The 21819-nt window shown below is 40.4% G+C and overlaps 1 protein-coding gene across 6 annotated transcripts in view; it reads left to right on the top strand.

Moving 5' to 3' along the window:
• The first annotated feature begins 347 nt into the window (after nt 1-347).
• MDM4 (MDM4 regulator of p53) overlaps nt 348-21819 on the top strand; it is a 40379-nt gene continuing 18907 nt past the window's right edge. For all 6 annotated transcript variants that reach the window (XR_009347626.1, XM_059146965.1, XM_059146966.1 and 3 more), the window contains exons 1-3: nt 348-505; nt 18912-19024; nt 20544-20618. Coding sequence is in view for 5 of the 6 variants with exons in the window: in XM_059146965.1 (XP_059002948.1) it covers nt 18947-19024; nt 20544-20618 (153 nt within the window). In the remaining variant the exon portion in view is untranslated. The remainder of the gene's footprint in view (nt 506-18911; nt 19025-20543; nt 20619-21819) is intronic.

A 21819-nucleotide genomic window follows, 5' to 3' on the forward strand; every position in this document is an offset into this window, starting at 1 on the left:
ATCTCCCCCAATTAGCGACAAATTAACATGCTGTTTGCCCTCTTCGGCCACCACTTCTGGGGAGTTAAGAGTGAATATTCCAGTCAACTGTGAGAAAAATGGTGGTGATTGGAAGAGCAAAAGGCTGTCTCTGATTATGCTATTAGGTTTCTCCCTTCCTTGATTTTTGATTTCCTAGGACACGTCTGTAAATACCATCAGACTCTGCGAGCTCCTGAAACGTTTCCTCACATCTCAGTCGTCCAAGTCCTGCGACTCTCTGGACTGGGCTCTACTCTATGGCAGGCAGAGCTCAGTCTTTCTAACTCTCTAGCCCTCCTGGGGAACCTCTATGGTTTCCGGAGGCCCCACCGGAAACCCTTGTATTAGACGGGTTCGGGAGGCCGGAAATTGCGCTCTCTCTACTCGCCGTTTCAAAATGCTGCTGAGGCCTTAGGGCCTGTGACTGGCGCCCCCTCCCCCCACGCGGGCTCGGCGGGGGAGCGACTCATGGAGCGGGCTTAAGGTGTGGCTCTCGGGTTTCGGCGGCCGGGTCCCCAGCGGCTGGGGGCCGGAGGTGGAGAGCGGGGAGCGGGCGGTGGCGCGGCCAGTTCGGCGGACCTCGGAGCTGGGGCGGCGGGCGGGTGGAGCTTGAAGCACGGGTGGCGGCGTTGGGACGGTCGTGCCGGGCGGAAGAAGGGCTGGTGGGGGAAGGGCTCTGCGCTGAGGCCCCGCGGAAGGTAAAAATGGAGGTGCAGTGACATGCTGGCTGCCGTTCGGCCACCGGGTTACAAACCTCGACTCGAAGTGGTCGGTGGACGATGTTTAACTGGACGCAACATTGGAAACCTACGGAGGCCCTTTGGAGGAAATAGTGGCCAGAGGGGGCTGGGGGGAAGAGGGACATTGATGTGTCTCAAGATTGGAAGCTAGTCACTCTCAGGGCTGCGCACCATCTGTGTCCGAGGCGCTCGAGTGCCAGTTTGAAGAGGGCTCATTTCGGGACCACACCCAGACCCGCCCAAGCGGAACATCCGGAGTTGGGGCTGGGGAAAATACGTACTTTACAAACGGCCGACCATCCAGTGGACCCCCCCCCCCCGGATTCCGATAAACCACTCTTAAAAGTGACACCTGCAGAACATGCTGTTGCTTTTCCCTGTCCTCGGGGAAGCGCTGTGTTGGTTTAGGCAGCTCCTCCACCCCGAACAGGTCACCTGTCAAAGGTACTTAGTACCTTGGGTGTTAAGTATTCCTACATCTCAGTTTAGGTTTTGTCTCCTCCCTCCTCATACCTTCCTGACACCCAAAAGATAATTCAGTTTAAAAGTATTTATTTCAGAATATTTTGTTTCACACACTACTGGTCAGGATCACAAATTTTTGTAGTTTATTAAAAAAAAAAAAGTGTGTCTGAAGTTAAAAAAGAATACAGAAGTGTGTAAAGTTTAACTGTTCATTAATCCTAACCGCTTCTCTCCTCAGGCTAGCTACTGTTAACTGCTTGATAACGTCCTTCCTGACTTTTTGCTACAGTACTCACATTTTTAAACAACAGGGGGGTCATTTTATATGCATTGTTATGCACCTTAAGTTTTTAAGATAACACCAGGGACAGCTTTCCATCAAATGTAGAGGTCATACTTTTCTTTTAAACACGTGCATAGTGTTGTTTTAGAGGATTGTGCAACAGTTTCGTTAGCCAGTTCCCCACAGATGGAGTTTTAGGTTGTTCCTGGCACATTGTTTTGCAAACTGTGCTGGAGTATACTTTTGGTACACACCGTTCCTGCGTAGGTGTGTCATAAATTTGGTAAGAACTAAACATCTGAATAGTACAGTAGTTTTTTTTTTTAAGTTTTTATTACTCTCAAATATGTAGTTGAAAGAGAATCAGACAGTAGTGTTTATTAGAGGTCTTTAGGGCTTTAAAGAGTTAGGAATGATTAATTCTGCTAAATTCTGACAAGTTTTTAATTGAATTTTTAAAAATCACAGTTGTCTTCAGAGGTAGAGATTTGCAGATGAGGTGGAGTCTGTTGGACTAAGTGTAGTGTAAAAACCACTCTTCCAGCATCACCGAGAGATGAGTGAACTGCTCTCTGATTTCAGCCTAGTAGAGGACACAAATAAAAAATATAATGTGGTAAGTGGTAATAGAGGGGCCCTCGTGTTATCAGCTTCCCTTGGAGTGTCAGAAAGCCTCGGCCGAGGAAGTGACTTGACCTAGGTAGAAGAAGAATTTTCAATAGAAAATATATCACAGAAGAGGAAAAAGGACAGGTGCCTGATGATATCTGAAATCCAAAGGCAGTGGATTTCAAACTTTTATAAACCATGGTTTGGTTTTTTAAACCAAAATTTAAAATTAAGTTTTATATTATGACCCGGTAGATAGAGGAGGGGGAATGGTTAAGAACTCTGGCTCTGCAGCCAGAGTGGTTGGACTCTAAGACCATTTTTGGCAAGTTATCTTCCTCTCTGCCTCAGTTTCCCCTTTGAAAATGAGGACAATAGTATATCTACCTAATAGGATCTCTGTAGGGATTGAATGAGTTGTTGCCAAAATTAAAAAAAAGTGACTGCTTTAAAGAGTGCCTGATACAAAGGTGCTTAAAACCATTTTGTGTTGGCTGTTTTCAATAACAGAAACGGGCTCCACAAGAACAAAACTTACCTTTGTTATTTACTTTTATTTTCTATTCTCTTCTATTTCATTAATGGAGGGGAGCAGTTAAAGACTCACTGGGTACAACTTGTAGTTTGAAAAACTCAGTACTAAAAACACCTAGGAGGTAAGTGTTAAAAGGACTTGACCCATTGAAGAAACTGAGTTCATCATTCGTCGTGGTGGGGATTGAATGGTGGAAGTGGAAACTTGGAGAAGAGTACCACGCAGGATTGGAGACAGTAAGTTGGAGACCAGCTCATGCACACATACCAGTGAGGGGAGGAGAGTCTGTAAATGGACGTGCATCCTGAGTTAGTTCTACAGCCCACGTGTCATAGTCCTTCACTCTTCAAATGCACTGAAAAACAGGGTAGTTTGGCCTGCCCTGGGATATCCTTACTTCTGCTGTACTGTGGAATGAAGGGGTGGAATTGGCTTCTCTTTACTTTTTTTTTTTTTTTAAAGATTTTATTTATTTGAGAGAGAGTGTGCAAGAGGGAAGGGAAGAGGAAGAGGGAGAAGCAGACTCTGCACTGAGCAGGGAGCCAGAAGTGGGGCTTGATCCCAGAACCCAGGGATCCTGACCTGAGTTGAAGGCAGGTGCTTAAATGACTGAGCCACCCAGGTGCCCCATGGCTTCCCTGTCAATAAACCCATCTCTCTTGAGGAAGAGTCCTTTGGGTTATTTTATTTACTATTTTTTTAAGTTGAAATACAGTTAACACATGATGTCACGTTCGTTTTAGGTGTACCTGTACTGATTTGACAGCTCTATCCATTATGCTGTGCTTAGGCAAGTGCAGCTCTTGTCACTGCACAGCGCTAGTACAATACCACTGACTAGATTTCCTGTATTGTACCTTTTATCTTTGTGACTTACTCATTCCATAACCTGTATTCCCACTTCCCATTTTTGCCTGTCCCTCCACCTCCTCTCTGGCAACCATCAGTTTGTTCCAGGGAGAGGGTTTTTTTTTTGAAAGCAAGAAAACTGCACAAAGAACTTTCTTCCCTCATTCATTTAAAAGTAGGCAAATTCTTTTCACTTTTTTTTTTTTTCTTAGAAGATTTTATTTATTTATTTGACAGACAGAGATCAGAAGTAGGCAGAGAAGCAGGCAGAGAGAGAGGGGGGAGCAGGCTCCCTGCTGAGCAGAGAGCCTGATGCTGGGCTCGATCCCAAGACTCTAGGATCATGACCTGAGCCGAAAGCAGAGGCTTTAACCCACTGAGCCACCCAGGTGCCCCTCTTTCCAGCTTTTTAAAAAGATTTTTAAATTTATTTGAGAGAGAGCAGAGCAAGAGAGCACGAGTGATGGGGAGGAGGGGCCGAGGGAGCAGCAGACTCCAGGGAGCCAGATGGCTTGAGCCCAAGACCCTGCAGATCATGACCTGAGCTGCAGGCCTATGCTTAACTGACTGAGCCACCCACATGTCCTCCTTTTCAGCTATTTATTTATCTTTGTATTTATTTATTTATTTGACAGAGACACAGCAAGGGCGGGAACACAAGCAAGGGGAGTGGGAGAGGGAGAAGCAGGCCCCTGCTCTATGTGGGACTTGATTTTAGGACCCTGTGATCATGACCCAAGCCAAAGGCAGACTCTCAAGGACTCCGCCACCCAGGCGTCCCCTTTTCAGTTTTTTATACTTATTTCTAAGGTTTATTATTAGCTGGAAAGAAACATTTCCAGAGAGCCAAAGCAGCATCAGTTAATAATGTAGATTCTTTTTTGTAACAGTATTTTCAAGAATTAATAGATAATGGAATTTTTGTGATTTTTTTTTTTTTTAAGATTTTATTTATTTATTTGGCAGAGAGAGAAATCCCAAGTAGGCAGAGAGGCAGAAGGGGAAACGGGTTCCCTGATGAGCAGAGAGCCCTATGTGGGGCTCGATCCCAGGACCCCGAGATCACGAGCTGAGCTGAAGGCAGAGGCTTAACCCACTGAGTCTCTCAGGCACCCCTATTTTTCTCAATTTCTTAGTGAAATATTTTAAAGCATATCACGCAGTGTCATTTTAGCTTTAAATATGTTAGAATGTATTTATCAGGTCAGGATTTTTTAAAAAATGGCCATAGTGCCTTTTTACTACAATTAACAGTTTCTTTTTTTTTTTTTTTTAAGATTTTATTTATTATTTATTTGACAGAGAGGCAGGCAGAGAGAGAGAGGAAGGGAAGCAGGCTCCCTGCCAAGCAGAGAGCCGGATGCGGGGCTCGATCCCAGGACCCTGAGATCACGACCCGAGTCAAAGGCAGCGGCTTAACCCACTGAGCCACCCAGGTGCCCCTACAATTAACAGTTTCTTAATATCTACTACCTAGTACATAATTCAACATTTTATGATTGTTTAGGGAAAGGTGGCATTTACAGATAGTTTCTTTGAGTCAGGACTTGAATGGACAAGGTCTGCATGCTGTATTAAGTTTACGTTTTTTTAAGCCTAAATAATGGTCTCCCCACTTAACCATATCCCCTACCCTCCCTGCCCCACCATCTGAGATCTTGTAGCATTTCCTACATTCTGGGTTTGGCTAATTGTTTGCTTTTGATATTATTTATTCCTTTATCCTCCGTTTTTCCTATAAGTAGGTAGGTAGTAGATGTAGAAGCTTGATTAGTTGTATTTTTTGTTGAAAATACTTCACAAGAGGTAGGTAGGAGGTTCTGGGTGCTTCCTCTTGCCTTCCATCAAGAAGTACATGATGCAAATGACCATCTTTTAGAGAGGTTTGTCAGTGGTCAAGTATTCTTGGCCTTCTCCCTGTGTTTTAAAGTTCCCCCTCCCCAAGCTTTTTCCTTAAATGGTTTATCAGCTGTTAGTGATTGTTGAGGTAATATTTAACCTGAGACTAGGTCTAGGATAATCAGTCTTTGTAGAACTCAATAGTGCTACAAATGAAGGAACAATGTGTGCAAAGGCCCTTGAAGCAGGAAGTAAATGCTGTGAGAAACTACAAGGTCAGTGTGGGGAGGAGGTGCGGGGAGCGGGGAGAACTTGAGGTGCAAGAGGAAGGTTTGGCAAGACGGGGGCTAGATTCTGTGTTTATCTTTAGAGCAGTAGCAAGCTTTCAAGCAGGGCCTGGCACTGTAGTATTGGGTTTGTTTGTTTGTTTATTTTGTTTTTTTTTTTACTCCTAGCTGTAGTGTGGAATTTGGTTTGGAGAGAGTTAGATCAGTGAAGTGTTTATTTCAGTGATGCACAGAGGGAATAACACTTTTGGTCTGGGGAAATAGTCATGGAGATGAAAAGAAGGAGTGGTTTTGAAAGATTTAGAAGTTAAAATTGAGGGGCGCCTGGGTGGCTCAGTGGGTTAAGCGTCTGCCTTTGGCTTGGGTCATGATCTCAGGGTCCTGGGATTGAACACCGCATTGGACTGTCTGCTCAGCAGGGAGCCTGCCTCTCTGCCTACTTGTGATCTCTGTCAAATAAATAAATAAAATCTTTAAGAAAAAAAAAGTTAAAATTGATCAGGTTCGATGATGTGATAATGGGAAGAGAGAGATAAGAGGACTCTTTCAGGTTTTATTAATTTGTTTATTTTGGGGACACCTGCATGGCTCAGTTGGTTAAGTGTCTGCCTTTGGCTCGGGTCATGATCCCAGGATCCCTCGATCAAGTCCCGCATTAGGCTCCCTACTTGGTGGGAAGCCTGTCCCTCTGCCTGCTGCTTCCCAGGCTTGCGTGCGTGCTCTCTCTCTCTCTCTGACAAATAAATAAATAAAACCTATTTATCTGTGTAGAGAGAGCACATGCATGGGGTTGAGGGGGTGAGGTGGAGGTAGAGGGAGAAGGAATCCCAAGCAGGCTCCCTGCCCATTGTGGAGCCTGACACAGAGCTCAATCTTCCAACCCTGAGATACGACTTGAGCTGAAATTAAGAGATGCTTAACCGACTGAGCCAGCCAGGTGCCCCCTATTTTCTGGTTTGAGCAACTGAATGTAACTGCTCACGGGTAGCATAGTGGGAAAGAATAGCTTTAGACTCAAGCAAGTTATCTGACTTCTTTTAGGCTCCGTTTCCTCTTTTAAGGAGCAAATAACAATACTTAAACCTTCTGTAATCTTTTGATTACAACTCCCAATTGGGAAAGGGACAAGATCTTGCTTTGGATTCAGAGCTTGTCAGCTGACTTCATTTCTCACATTTGCCGTGAACAGTGCCTTTGCTCATGTCTTCCCCTCCCATTCTTTCCACTATTCTCTCATTTTAAAATCCTTCCATATTGTCTCCATTCCCTCTCATTCCCCCGCTTGCAGCCGGACTAATTTGTCCTGCTCTTAACTTCCATTGCTTCTAAAGCAGTGGGTTTTTTGTTCTGTTTTGTTTTTTAATGGCACAATTTTCTACCAGGTGTTAAAGCAAAGTAGGAAAACCTTATTGATGTTTAAATTCTTCAGACCTGCCCAGGAGTCCATTTCTGTTCCTACCGAGAGGCTTAATTAGCATGACTACCGGCTCCCAGAATCATCCCTATAGGAATGGTAATAGGAAAATGCTGTGAGAAACAGACTGGTGATGTGGGCTGTTTTGAACTGTGTGTGTGTTTGTGTATGGGGAGGCGGCTTTGGTCTGGGACAGGAGAATAAAACCATGGGGGAAGGACTGTTGGAATACTGCTCTAGTTTCTTCCTTGCCTCAATACGTTGGAATTTCCTTTTTCTACGCTTGCGACCCAGAGCTAACCTTAGTCCAGCTCTCAGTGAATCAGGGCATTACAGAAGCATATACTTGTGAGCAGCTGATGAAAAACAGGCGAAGACTGACCTTAGACAGCACTTCTCTTTTACCTTCTGAGTCCTTAGGTCTCCTCAAATCCTATCATAGTGCTGCTTCTCCTTGGGGAACAAAGGATAAGTCTTTGATCTGGGTAGTGAGTGAATGGGGTGAAGAGTGAGTATGGTTTTCTGGTGCTTGGGTCTTTCTACTTTTGTACTTCGTATTTCTTTCTTTTTTTTTTTTTAAACTTTATTTTAATTTTTTTATTTTTGAGTAATTTTCACACCTATGGGGCCTGAATTTAACCCCGAGGTCAAGAGTTGCACTCTCTTCTGGCTGAGCCCTACTACCCTACTACTTATTTTCTACCTTACTACAGTTTGCTGCAGCTTATAAGGGCTGGAATCTGGCCTTGCCCCATATTCTTTGCCTTTCAGAGTGTCTCCTGCCCTCTAGGGAAGAATAACAAAGACAGTTGAGAACAGGTATTTCAGAAGAAGAATAATGTATAAGTTTCATTGGAACAGAAATAATAGAACAGATGGACATTGAGTTTAAAGTTAGAATGGTAATTATCTTTTTTTTTTTTAGATTTGTGTTTATTTATTTGACAGATCACAAGCAGGCAGAGAGGCAGGCACAGAGAGAAGGAGGGGAAGTAGGCTCCTTGCTGAGCAGAGAGCCTGATGTGGGACTCGATCCCAGGACCCTGGGATCATGACCTGAGCTGAAGGCAGAGGCTTTAACCCACTGAGTCACCCAGGTGCCCCTAGAATGGTAATTATCTTAGAAGGAATGGGGAACATCTTAAGAACTTGAAATAAGAATAAGCAGGGGCTGAGAGAACCAGTCCAAAATACTAGGGTTGAAAAATGTAATGGTTGAAATAACAGAATGGATACAATTGAAGAATGAATTAGAACTCTAGATTGAGAAAATCTCCCAGAACTAAAAAAAAAAAGGATTAAAAGAAAATCTCAGAGAAAAACTGAAAGTTAAGGATAATAGAGTAGAGGTACTCAAGTCTACATAATAGGAATCTTTCTGTTAAAATTCATTTTTTAAAGATTTTGTTTTTAAGTAATCTACATTCTATGTGGGGCTTGAACTCACTACCCTGAGATGAGAAATTGCATGCTCTACCAACCAGCCAGCCAGGCGCCCCTAAATAATAGGAATCATTTTATTTTTTGAAGGTTTTATTTATTGATTTGACAGAGGGGGACATAGCAAGAGGGGGAACACAAGCAGGGGGAGTGGGAGAGGGAGGAGCAGGCCTCCTGCCGAGCAAGGAGCCTGAAGTGGGGCTAGATCCCAGGACCCTTTCAGGCAGGCACCTAGAGAATGAGCCACCCAGGCGCCCCAGGAATCTTAAATAAAAATGAAAAGGGGGGTGCCTGACTGGCTCAGTTGGTGGAACATGTGACTCTTCATCTCCTGATCATGAGCTCAAGCCCCATTATTGGGCGTGGAGCCCGTATTTAGGGGGAAAAAAAAGGATATGCTTGAAATAATGGGAAAAAGAGTTCTCTTTTAGAATTAAAAAAAAAGGGGGTGCTTGGGTGGCTTGGTTGGTTAAATATCTGAGTCTTGATTTCGGCTCAGGTGGTGATCTCAGGCTTGTGAGATTGAGCCCTGTGCTGGATGGGGAGTCTGAGATTTTCTCTTCCCTCTGCCCATCCCCCACAAGCTCTTGTGCTTTCCTTAAAATAAATCTTAAAAAAAAAAAAAAAAAGAAAGAAAGAAAAAATGAATGTCCTCAAAGGGAAAGTTTTCTTAGAATGCTGAAGATGAGTGATCAGGAAAAATTTGCTTCCAGGAGTTATAGTGAAATTTAAGAATAACAAAGCAAAAGAAGCCTCAGAGAGAAAGAACAGATTACTACAAGGAACAAAACTTAAACTGACATCAGACTTGAATAGCATCACTAAATGCAGGAAAACAAGAGTGTTTGCAGAGTTTTGAAGAGAAACTTAGAATTTTATACCCAACCACAATCATTAAAGTAAAAATATTCTCAGGTGTATGAAGTCTTGGAAACCTTGCCATATAAATACCTATATTGAGGCCAGTTCTGGATGAAATACTAAGTGATTCAAATCCAGGAAGTGTTAGATCTGTGAAGTAAAGGTGATTATAATTACTTGATATTCATTGTAAAGGCTAAGCCCCCCCCCCCCCAAAAGTCTGTCAGAATTTAAAGTCCAGATGATACCAATAAAGTTCTTATCTTTGGGGCACAGTGTGGCTCAGTGGATTAAGCTGCTTTTTTCAGCTCAGGTCATGATCCTCAGGGTCCTGGGATTGGAGCCCCACAGCTCTCTGCTCGGTGAGGAGCCTACTTCTGCGTCCTCCCCCTGCCCCCGTCTGCCCGCCTGCCTGCCTGCCTACTTGGGATCGCTCTCTGTCAAATAAATAAATAAAATCTTTTTTTTTTTTTTTTTAAAGATTTTATTTATTTACTTGAGAGAGAGACAGTGAGAGAGAGCATGAATGAGGAGAAGGTCAGAGAGAGAAGCAGACTCCCCATGGAGCTGGGAGTCCGATGCGGGACTCGATCCCGGGACTCCAGGATCATGACCTGAGCCGAAGGCAGTCGTCCAACCAACTGAGCCACCCAGGCGTCCCTAAATAAATAAAATCTTAAAAAAAAATAAAATTCTTATCTTTTTAGCAGGCAGACAGAATTTTTTTTTTTAAAGATTTTATTTATTTATCTGACAGATCACCAGTAGGCAGAGAGGCAGAAAGAGAGAGGAAGGGAAGCAGACTCCCCACCCAGCAGAGAGCCCAATGCGGGGCTCTATCCCAGGACCCTGGGATCATGACCTGAGCCGAAGGCAGAGGCTTTAACCCACTGAGCCACCCAGGTGCCCCAGAATTTTTTTAATTAAAAAATTTTCAGTGATCCATGATTCATTGTTTATGTACCACACTCAGTGCTCCATGCAATACCTTAATACCCAGCACTGGGCTCACTCAACCCCCCACCCCCCAGAATCATTATTTTAAAAAAAAATTTATTTATTTATTTGACAGACTGTGAGAGAGGGAACACAGCAGGAGGAGTGGGAGAGGGAGAAGCAGGCTCCCCACTGAGCAGTCCCCCCCCCCCCCCATGCCAATGCAGGCTCAATCCCAAGATGATAGGATCATGACCTGAGCCACAGGCAGTCTCTTAATGACTGAGCCACCCAGGCTCCCCGGAGATAGAATTTTTAAGAAAGGCAGTAACAGGGCGCCTGGGTGGCTCAGTGGGTTGAGCTGCTGCCTTCAGCTCAGGTCATGATCTCAGGGTCCTGGGATCGAGTCCCGCATCGGGCTCTCTGCTCAGCAGGGAGCCTGTTTCCTCCCCTCTCTCTCTCTCTCTCTGCCTGCCTTTCTGCCTACTTGTGATCTCTCTGTCAAATAAATAAAATCTTTAAAAAAAAAAAAAAGAAAGAAAGTCAGTAACATTAAGCATAGGAAGAGTAGAACAAACTGGAATGTTAAGTCAGGATGGTAGAAACATCCATACATACTAATTAGAGTGAATGGACTGAATTTTCTAGTTAAAGGTAAAAACTGGCAGACTGGATTGAAATCCAAAGTTCAGATACATGTTTTTGTGTTTTTTTGTCCCCCCCCCCCCCCCCAAGAGACACACCAGAAGTTTAAGGGCATGTAAAAATAGAAAGATGGGGAAAATACATACCTGGAATTATTAAAGCTGGCATGACCTCACTAATACTAGATAAAATGCGCTTTAGGACAGAATGTCTTAACTGGGATGGAAAGAATCACTATGTAATGACAATCACTATATAATGACCATATAATGATAGTAATATGTCATTTCAGCAAGAAGATACAGCAGTTTAAAGCACGTTTGCTTCTGATTAAAAGTCCTTAAAATAGATGATGTAGAATTGGTGGAACTACGCTGGGATAAATGGACAAGTCCACCTTTGTAGTGGGAGATTTCATTATATCTTTCTTAATTATTTATAGGTGAGACTAACAAATTAGTAGTTATATAAGATTATAAAAAGCTAGCAAGCTTAACATAACAAGAGTTTTGCAAGCATACGTTATAGAATTGATCGCCAACCAGACCAGGTAAAAGCCTTAATTTCAAAGAACAGGTTTTACAGAGAGGATGATATCTCCCCACAGTGCTATTAAATTAAGAGTTAATCACAAAAGCGTAAATTTAGAAAATATAGTATGCATAAGCATAGCTGTCAAGCTCAGGGATTTAAAAATTATGGAAATTGAAAAACACTGCTGAATGATAATGAAAACTTTATATAGTAAAATCTGTGGGCTAACTTAAAAAATATTGTTGGGGTGGGAGGGGGAAGGAATTTGTAGCCTTAAATATTCAAATTATAAGTGCAGGAGTAAGCGAAATGTCCAGCTTAAGAAACTGGGAAATGATCAACAAATTCTTTAAGAGTAGAAGAGGTAATAAGAAAAAATGTAATATCATGTATGGAAAGGAAGATGCGTCTGTACACAGATTAAAAGAGAATATATCAACTATATGCCCGTACTTTTGAAAACTTAGACAAATGGAAGAAGAAATAAAAAGCTTGAATAATCTAATATTTATTTAATTAAAATAGCAATTAAAAACCTTCCCAGAAAGAAAACACCGAGTTTTATGTTTCTTTTTTTTTTTTTTTTTTTAAAGATTTTATTTATTTATTCGACAGAGAGAGATCACAAGTAGGCAGAGAGAGAGGAGGAAGCAGGCTCCCTGCTGAGCAGAGAGCCCGATGCGGGACTCGATCCCAGGACCCTGAGATCATGACCTGAGCCGAAGGCAGCGGCTTAACCCACTGAGCCACCCAGGCGCCCGAGTTTTATGTTTCTTTCTTTTTTTTTTTTTTTAAAGGTTTTATTTATTCACTTGACAGAGACAGTGAGAGAAGGAACACAAGCAGGGGGAGTGGGAGAGGGAGAAGCCAGCCTCCCGCTTGGCAGAGTGCTCCGTGCAGCATGCAGGGCTTGATCCTGGGGCCATGGGATCATGAATTGAGCCAAAGGCAAACACCCAGCGACTGAGCCACCCAGGCACCCTGAGTTTTATGTTTCAAAGGTTAATTCTACCAACCTTTCAAGGACCGGAACATCTTTATTTTGTAGAATTTTTTCCCCCTGGCAATAGAAAAATAGACACTATTCAACAATTGAGTCTATTAAGCCTGCTAGCCCTAACATCCAAACTAGACAAAAACTTAACGGTGGAAAATTGTAGATCCATTTCATTCCCTAATACAGACTTGACAACCTAAACAAAGTAGCAAATCAAAACCAGCAGTGTACAAAAAAGGATAATGCTCCCAAACCAAGTTTGGTTTATCTCAGGTGTGTAAGGATTTGATTTTAGAAAATCCAGAAATGAAATTCAGAAACACACATCAATAGGTTAATAGAAAAAAATCATGATCAATTCAATAGATTCAGAAAGAATATTTTATAAAAACCACTTTCCATGATGTTTTTAGCTAATGAGGATGAAGAGAAACCCTTCTAAACTGATAGAGTAACTGTAAAAGAACAACAAACAGTTAAAAAAAATGTAGGGAAACATTAGAGGCACTTTCTTTAAAGTCAGAAACAAAGATGCCCAGGATTGTGTGTATTTGACATTGTGCTGATAGTCCTAAGCAGTAAAGAAGTCAGGAGCATAAGAATTGGAAAGAAGGTGATAAGATTTTGTTATCTGCCGGTGGCATAATTATTTACATAGAAAAAATGCACAGACAGATTATTAGAAATAGTTACGTACATTTAGGTGACTGGATAGAAGATTATTGAAAGTCCTTGGTATTTCCGTATGTATGTAAAAACTAAAAATTATAATGAAAGAGAAGCCATCACAATAGTATTAGAATATCAACTTTAGAATTATTTTAACAGACGTGTTAAATCTCCAAAGGGAAAATTTTACTTAAATAAGTCCTTAATAAATAGAGAAATATATGATGTTGATGATGAAAAAACAGTTTGATCTGTATATAAAGTATAATTTCATTCAAAATCCCAACAGGAATTTTTATGGAACTTGGTAAAGATGATGCTAATATTTATATGGAAGAGATAAGGACCGGGAAGGCAAACTGGTGCAGCCACTGTGGGAGATAGTATGGAGGTTCCTCAAAAAGCATAAATAGAAGTACCCTATGATCCAGTAGTTGCGCTACTGAGTATTTACCCCCAAAGTACGAAGCACTAGCTCAAAGGGATACATGCATCCCTATGTTCATTGCAGCATTACGTACAATAGCCAAATTATGGAAGCAGCCAAAGTATCTATTGATAAATGGATAAAGAAGGTTGGTGTATATGCTCAGTATGTTGGAATATTGTCCAGCTATAAGAGAGAAGAGAAATCTTGTCATTTGCAACATGGATGGAGCTAGAGAGTGTAATGCAAAGCGAAATAAGAGGAAAACCAAATATGATTTCACTCATGAGGTATTTAAGAAATAATACAAAGAGCAAAGGGAAAAAAAGGAGACAAACTAAGAAAACAAACTCACAGAGAACAAACTGATGGTTACCAGAAGAGAGGGAAAGTGGGTGGGGGTTGGGTGAAATAGGTGATGGAGATTAAAAAGTACACTTACAGTGAGCACTGAGAAATGTATGGAATTGTTGAATCAGGGACGCCTGGGTGGCTCAATTGGTTGGGCAGCTGCCTTCTGCTCCGGTCATCATCCCGGCGTCCTGAGATTGAGTCCTGCATCGGGCTCCTTGCACGGTGGGGACCCTGCTTCTCCCTCTGCCTCTGCCTGCCACTTTGCCTGTGCTCACTCACTCTGACCAAAAAAAGAAAAAAAGAAAATTGTTGAATCATTATATTGCACACCTGAAACTAATGTTAACTAAATTGGAATTAAAATCGAAAACTTAAAAAGTTAAAAATTTTAAGAAGTTGGGGGGCCAAGAATAAGCCTGTCACTTGTAAAAAAGAACATGGAGGAAAAGACTTGCTTTACTGGATAGGAATACTTATTATAAGATAGGAATTAAGACAATGTTAAATTGAGTAAACAGATTGATCAGTTCTTGGAGTAGAATAGAGAACTCAAGCACCCATGTATGTAAGGAAAATTCGGTGTACAAAAGAGGTGGCTGGCAGGAAAGAATGCGTGTTCAATAAACTGAGCTGGAAAAATGGCTATCTATAGGGAAGAAGAGTAAAATTGATCTCTAAAAAGAAAAAAGTCAATTCCAGATTAAGAATTTAAAGGTCTTAAAATGTCATCCTTTCACCGCACACACTTGCAAATTTTTAGTAGAAAGGATTGGTGAATATGAGACTTCGGGGAATAAAAGAGTGCTTACATCAGAGGGGCCATTGACTAAAAAAAGAGAAGATGGATAAATATAAATTTGATTTTATTAACTTTTCATACAAGTACCTTCTAGGAAATCGAAAAGACGATATAAGTTAAGGTATTTGCAGGACACCCAGTTGACATAGGGCTAATATTAAAAATTTATAAATAACTATTACAAACTAAGTATAACAAAATCAGGAAAATGTCCAGAAGACATGAGCTGATGTTTCATAGAAGAGGAAGCAAGGCTGCTAAGCAGATGAAGAGATTTAGTATCATCATTAGTGAACAGAGAAAAAGCCCATACCTATTGGCAAAAGTTAAAAAAGTTTTATGACATCAAATAGTGAAGAGGAGATGGATTCACAGGCTATCTTACAGATTCTTGTTGGGATTGTGGATTGGTGCACACACTTTGAAAACACTTTGGTATCAGTTCCTAAAGGTGAGTATTCATGTATGCTATGAGTGAGCAGTTTCTTTTGTAGATCTGCCCAAGAGACACCTTTTTTGCACATCTACATGAATATTACTAGTAGCACTTTTCATAATAGTAAAAACGTAGAAACTATCCAAATGTTCATCAGACAGTGGATTATTATACAGCAGTCAAAATGAATGAAAAATAAGGTATGCTAAGACATCGATGTATCTTGAAAACATTATGCTAAGTGATATAAGCTAGACACCAAAGGACAAATATTGTGATTTTACTTATATGAGTTATCTAGTATAGGCATATTCATAGAGACAGAAAGTAGGATTTTGATCACAAGGCCCTGAGGGGAGGAGGTCATTGGAGAGTTCATTGTTTAATGGGTGCAGAGTTTCAGTTTGGGTGATTAAAAAGTTCTGGAAATGGATAGTTTTTATGGTGTACAGTATTGTGAACATACTTAATGTTACTAAATTGTACACTTAAAAATGGTAAATTTTATGTTATATTTAGTTTACAATAAAATTTTTTTAAAAAAGAACTAAGGACTCTTAATTACAGGAAACAAGATTGCTGGAGGGGTGGGGTATGGGGTAACTAGGTGATGGACATTAAGGAGGGCACATGATGTAATGAACACTGGGTATTATATATTATATATATTTTAAAAGATTTTATTTATTTGACAGAGATCACAAGTAGGTAGAGAGGCAGGCAGAGAGGAGGAAGCAGACTCCCTGCTGAGCAGAGAGCCTGATGTGGGGCTCGTTCCCAGGATCCTGGGACCATGACCTGAGCTGAAGGCAGAGGCTTTAACCCACTGAGCCGCCCAGGTGCCCCAATAATACATTATATGTTAATAATAATAAAAAAAAAAAAGTGACAAAACAGTAGGAATTGTTAGTGAAACAAAAATCTCAAAAATTACTATATCTGCTTCTTTTAAGTTAAAAGCAGCTAACTTAAAAATACTTACTTGTAACATTCCATTTTGATGCACTAAAATGCATAAAAAGGAAGGAAAGAAAATCAAAACAGGATAAGGATGATTGTTGGGGAGAGGCAGGGGAATGGGCTAGGGAAGGATATTATAGTTAAATGTAGGTGGTTGTCAAGAGTACTGCCTTGAGGATGTTTATTGCATCAGGAAGAATCAAGGAAAAGTGGGTCATGTGCTGATAAACAATGAGAGTCTGTTGAAGAAAAGGATTATGATTAATTCTGTATATTGAGGTCTAAGGGGCAAAAATATATTACTAAGTGAGGTCTTTAGAACTCTTGAGTTTGAAATCGACTCCAGCAATTCACTGAATTGTATTATCTTGGGCAAATAACATCTCTATGCTTCTCTTGCCTTAGATGTAAAACAAAGAATAATGTTTATTATATTCTACTAATAATTATTATACTATAAGTAATTATTATACTATAAATAATAGTAATAATTCTTTTACCTACATCATAGGGTTATTAAATGTATTAAATGGGTTAATGTGTGCCTGATACAGAGTCTGCGCCTTTTGTTTTGATTATCTAGTGCTGTGTCATAAACCACGCAACAACTTAGTTAAAACAACAGCCATTTGATTTATTCTTACGATTTTGTGGGCTTAGTTGGATGGTTCTTGCCTGTCGTGCAGCTCTGGTCAAGCAGTAGCTGCTTTTGGAATGTCCTGTTATACGTGGTGCTTTGGAGGGAGTGGCTAGAAGGCTGTGATGAGCTGGACAACTAGTCCTCCCCACACGGCCCTTTTATGTGGTCTCTAGGAAAGCAGTCAGATTTTACGGGTCTCCAAGAGCACAAAAAATGAAGCTGCCAGCGCTTGGAATTGGCACATTACCACTTCCGCTGTATTCTGTTGATAAATGTCACAGAGCTACTTGGGAGATGCATTGAAGACCATTTTTGGAAACCGTTCACACTGTTATTTCTTTATTTTTAAGATTTTATTTTTGGTTAAGTGCAGACTGAACGCGGGGTTACAGTCCTGAGATCAAAAGTCGCATGCTCCACCCACTAAGCCAGCCAGGCACCCAGCATCCACACTGTTAGTGATACTTGTGACCATCATGTTACTCTACAGTAACATGTATGTAATTGTCAGTTTCGGCATCAGGGACTGATTAATGAATAAATACAAATCTCTGCCCTCTTGCTGCTTCTGTTTTACATGATAAGGAATTAGAACGTATAGTATGTTGGTTGGTAATAAGGACGATACAGAAAAATAAGGCAGAGAAGGATAGGGAATACTGGGGGTTGGGAGCTGCAGTTTTAAAAATGGGTAGTCATGGAAGGCCTCCTCGGTAAACTGATATTTGAGTAGACAAAAGGAGGAGGAGGTTAGGAGCTCGAGGGGCAAGGGTGGGAGCAAGAAAACCTTAGGAGGGTAGTGCAGTTGAGAGGTAGGTGGTTTGGATTTGTGCAGTAATAGTGGAAGTGGTGAGAAATGGCTAGAGTTTGTATTTTGAAGATAACAGCTCTCCAGTTTATTCATGAACTGGGTGTGGAATGTGAAAGAAATCCGGGATGGCTTCAAGGTCGTTGACCTGAGTAGCTGGAAGGATGGAGTTGTTGATTGCTAAGGTGGGGAGGACTGCAGGACTGGCAGGTTTGGGGAGATCTGGACTGGCGTTTTAGGTATAAGGTTTGAAATGCTATTTAAAAGCTAGCTACTTTAAAATTGTAAATTATGCTTGTATCCTATTTGACTTCCCATTTTGTGGCAAGGGAAGCCGATGGGGGAGGGAGGAATTTGAATTGTGTTAGAGTCAGTAAGTATTCTCAGAAGACTGAGGAATCTTGTTAGTTTTATCCAGACCATTTGTCAGTTTTTCCAGGCCCCTTTCACCTTTTCCCTGATGTGGCTTGTTATCACAAATTTCACTGATCACTTATCACCTTTTTACTAGAAAAAGACCCGATGGTAAACTTTAACAAGTTTATTTAAAAATTTATTTTCCCTCTTCAAAAAAAATTTTTTTTTTAAAGGAGAGATGGTAGAAGTTGAAAAATTTTCACTGAGCCTTACTCTATTTCATTTCGTGTTACAGCTTTCCTTGATGATAGATGTCCACTTTGGCTTAACCCATCTTGTAGGGATCGCTATACTCTTTAGGTTTGGCACACGTTATGTTCCCACCTTGGCTTAACCCATTTTATAGGCATTTAGTTGCTATACTCTTTGGCGTTGGCAGGTATTAAAAACTAACTGCCTTAACTGATACTGAGTAATTTGACTCTCACTTTCTTGCAGTTGCTTGGCCAAGACATGTTTCAACATGTTGCAGAGGTTTTTCTTGATATGCCCTTGGAATCATAAATCTATTACTTAATCTTGGCAATTCCCCCAGCTCTATGATCTGTTGTCTTCCAGGGGGTGCTCTTGAGCACTGTTAAGAGGGGAGGAGTTACTGAAACCCTGATACCCATTGGGGAGGTAATGATTGTGAATTTGACTTTCGGCTAAAACAGTTTACTCATTATCATCACTGTGGAAGTTGGAGCATGCCTGAACCTGTTTCTGTTTCGGACTTCACCTGAGGGAAGCATGGATGGCTCTGACTCTTAATTAAGCTCTCCAGTTTTTTGGAGGATCTGAATTTAGAAAGGGATCAGAAGAGTATCGAGAACCATTTGTGTAGGGTCCTCTGATACATGTGTCTTTTTTTTTTTTAACCTTCTGCTGGCTGCTGTTTTGTAAATCTTCAAAGTGAAAATTTTCTGCTTTAGAAGAGATTTCATAACTTTTTTTTTCCTTGTAGATTTATCAGCAGACGGCAATTTCTTCACTGCCAAAATGACCTCACTTTCCACCTCTGCCCAGTGTTCAACTTCTGACAGTGCTTGCAGGATCTCTCCAGAACAGACCAATCAGGTAAATCATTTTTAGGCATTCCTAGTTTTCTGTAAGCTTTTAAAAAATTGAGTTGGAGCACGTAGTAACTTTACTGACTTTTACTGACTTAGGATTTTATGTAGAGCAGAAAGGATTATTTTTTAAATTCCGTATTAGGGAAACTAATAAATAGTTTCACTGCTCAAAATTTGAATTGATTATTGGTTAAATAAAGATGTGGAGGTTACACATTGCTTAAAATACAGTACATTTTGAAAATTTATGTTTTAGGATATGGGTGGCTAATGGAGAATTTGGGGCCAAGTTATATGTTTGTTTTCCATCTCTCTTGCTTCATTTTAACAAGCTTGTTTTCTTTAAAATTAATTTTAAATTGTAAATATAGCAAATGTATTCTTATAAAATTCAGTTTTATAATGTGTTTATTTATAAAGTATTTAGCTATAGAGACTCCTTGACTGTCTCTTCCCTTCTTTGCCCAAAATCCCCTCTCCCTAAGACAACACTATTACTAATTAGGTGTGTCTTGTTTCAGTTCTTTTCCTCTAACATGTAAAAATACATAATTTTGTCACCTGTCTTCATAAACATTGCACAATACATATAGTATTGTGTACCTTAGTGGATGATGAAAGTAGAATTTGGATTTGTTGGGGGAAAATGTGGCTTGTATAATAGATGGGTTTGATATAATTGTCCATCTCTGGAAGAAAACAAATGAAGACCTCAAACTTTGTACAAAAACAAATTCCAGGTAGATGAAGATTTAAATGTAAAGAGTGAAATAATGTTAGAGGAAAATTTAGGAAATGGTTGTGAAACTTCAGGATGAGAGGGGCCTTAGGACAAAACCAAAGAAGCTGTAAGAGGAAGAGAGAGACAAATTTGACCATAAAAATTTTAAAGATAAAACTGTGTGGTTAAAGACGGACTCCACAGTCAGAGTCAAGAGATGTCAAAGTCACTATCCCTTGTGTGTTTATGCCACATCTGGTTTTTCTGCCCACCTGTTGGCGCTGTTTGGGTTGTTCCATCTTTTGGCTGTTGTGAATCATGTTCCTGGGAACACTGGTGTACAAATACTTGTTTGAGTTCTACTTTCAGTTCTTTGGGGTATATACCTAGGAGAGGAACTCCTGGGTCATATGATAATTTTGTGTTCAACTTTCTGAGAAACTGCCAAACTATTTTCCACAGCAACTGAACCATTTATCTTCCCACCAGCTGTGCACAAGGGTTCCAGTTTCTCCACACGCTTGCCAATGTTTGTTTCCTTTTTTCTTTTGATTTTGGCCGTCTTAGCAGGTGTCAATGTGTTGTCTTTTGAAAATGTGATTTTTCAGAGAGGTAACAGGTAGTAGTCCGATTATCTGCTATTATTGTAGGTATTGGAAGATTGTTTGTTATTAGATGGTAAGTATCTACCAGGGTTTGTTAAAAATATATATATATTTAAGGAGCTTTTCTTGTTCCCTAGGGTTTGAGAAACCAAGCTAGTTGGAATATAAATAACAGGTTTTTTCAATGTTTCTATCAGGTACGACCAAAACAGCCACTTTTGAAGATTTTGCAGGCAGCAGGTGCACAAGGAGAAATGTTCACTGTTAAAGAGGTAAGCCGTCAAAGATAATTCTCAGTTTTTGTTTTTGTTTTTTTTTAAAGATTTTATTTATTTATTTGACAGATCACAAGTAGGCAGAAGGGCAGACAGAGAGAGAGAGAGAGAGAGAGAGAGGAGGAAGCAGGCTCCCTGCTGAGCAGAGAACCCGATAAGAGGCTCAATCCCAGGACCCTGGGATCATGACCTGAGCCAGAGGCAGAGGCTTTAACCCACTGAGCCTCCCAGGCACCTTGAGAATTCTCAGTTATAAGAACAGCTGAGAAGTAAACGCTGATGAAAAGAAAAAAAGTAGTAGCTGATGAATATGTAGTTCTGACATCAGGCCCAAGAAAGGAAATTCTCTTCCTGAAGTACTGGAAAGGCAACTTTTGCTTGTTTTAAAGACTGCTGAGCTAAATTCAACTTCATATTTCCTTTAAATTTCCTTTTGAAGTATGTTGTCAGCCAAACATAAAATTAACTGTGAATTCATTGATCTCCGAGTTAAAATGCAAAGCGTGTACAAGATTAAAAATTGACACTGTCTATGATTTATAGGATGTACTGCCAGGCAGGAATTAAATGCAGTGATTTTTCATTATAAATGTGTCAGATACTCTTCTGAGCACTGTGAGTTATTTTAAACACTTATGCATTTAAATAACTTATTTAGCATCTACAGGTTTTTTGTTTTGTTTTGTTTTTTAACAAAACCAAATTGAATTCCTTAAGTGGAAAAGACTCAGTATTAAAATGTTAATCTCTCTGAACTGCTTGCATTTAGTAGGATAAAAATCTAACCTTTTCTAATGGGAAGAAACAAAATTATCAAGCTTTTTTTTTTAAACTTTTCTGAAATACTTAAGGAACACTGAACTTCTGAGCCATTATATCTCTCAAGGAAACAAATTGGGAGCATTTTAGATTTTCTAGAATATTCATATTTACTTTATCATTTTAAATTAAGTACATCATTTTGGACTGTATCTTTAGAATTCTGAAACTATTATTGAAGTATGGATTTTTATTTTTTATCTTTTTTTATTAAAGATTTTATTTATTTACTTATTTGTCAGAGAAAGAGAGAGAGAGAGATCACAAGCAGGGGGAGCAGCAGGCAGAGGGAGAAGCAGGCTCCCCGCAGAGCAAGGAGCCCCATGTGGGACTCAAACCCGGAACCCTGGGATCATGACCTCAGCCAAAGGCAGACACC

Source organism: Mustela lutreola, chromosome 14, assembly GCF_030435805.1.
Source record: "Mustela lutreola isolate mMusLut2 chromosome 14, mMusLut2.pri, whole genome shotgun sequence".
Classification (NCBI taxonomy): Eukaryota; Metazoa; Chordata; class Mammalia; order Carnivora; family Mustelidae; genus Mustela; species Mustela lutreola.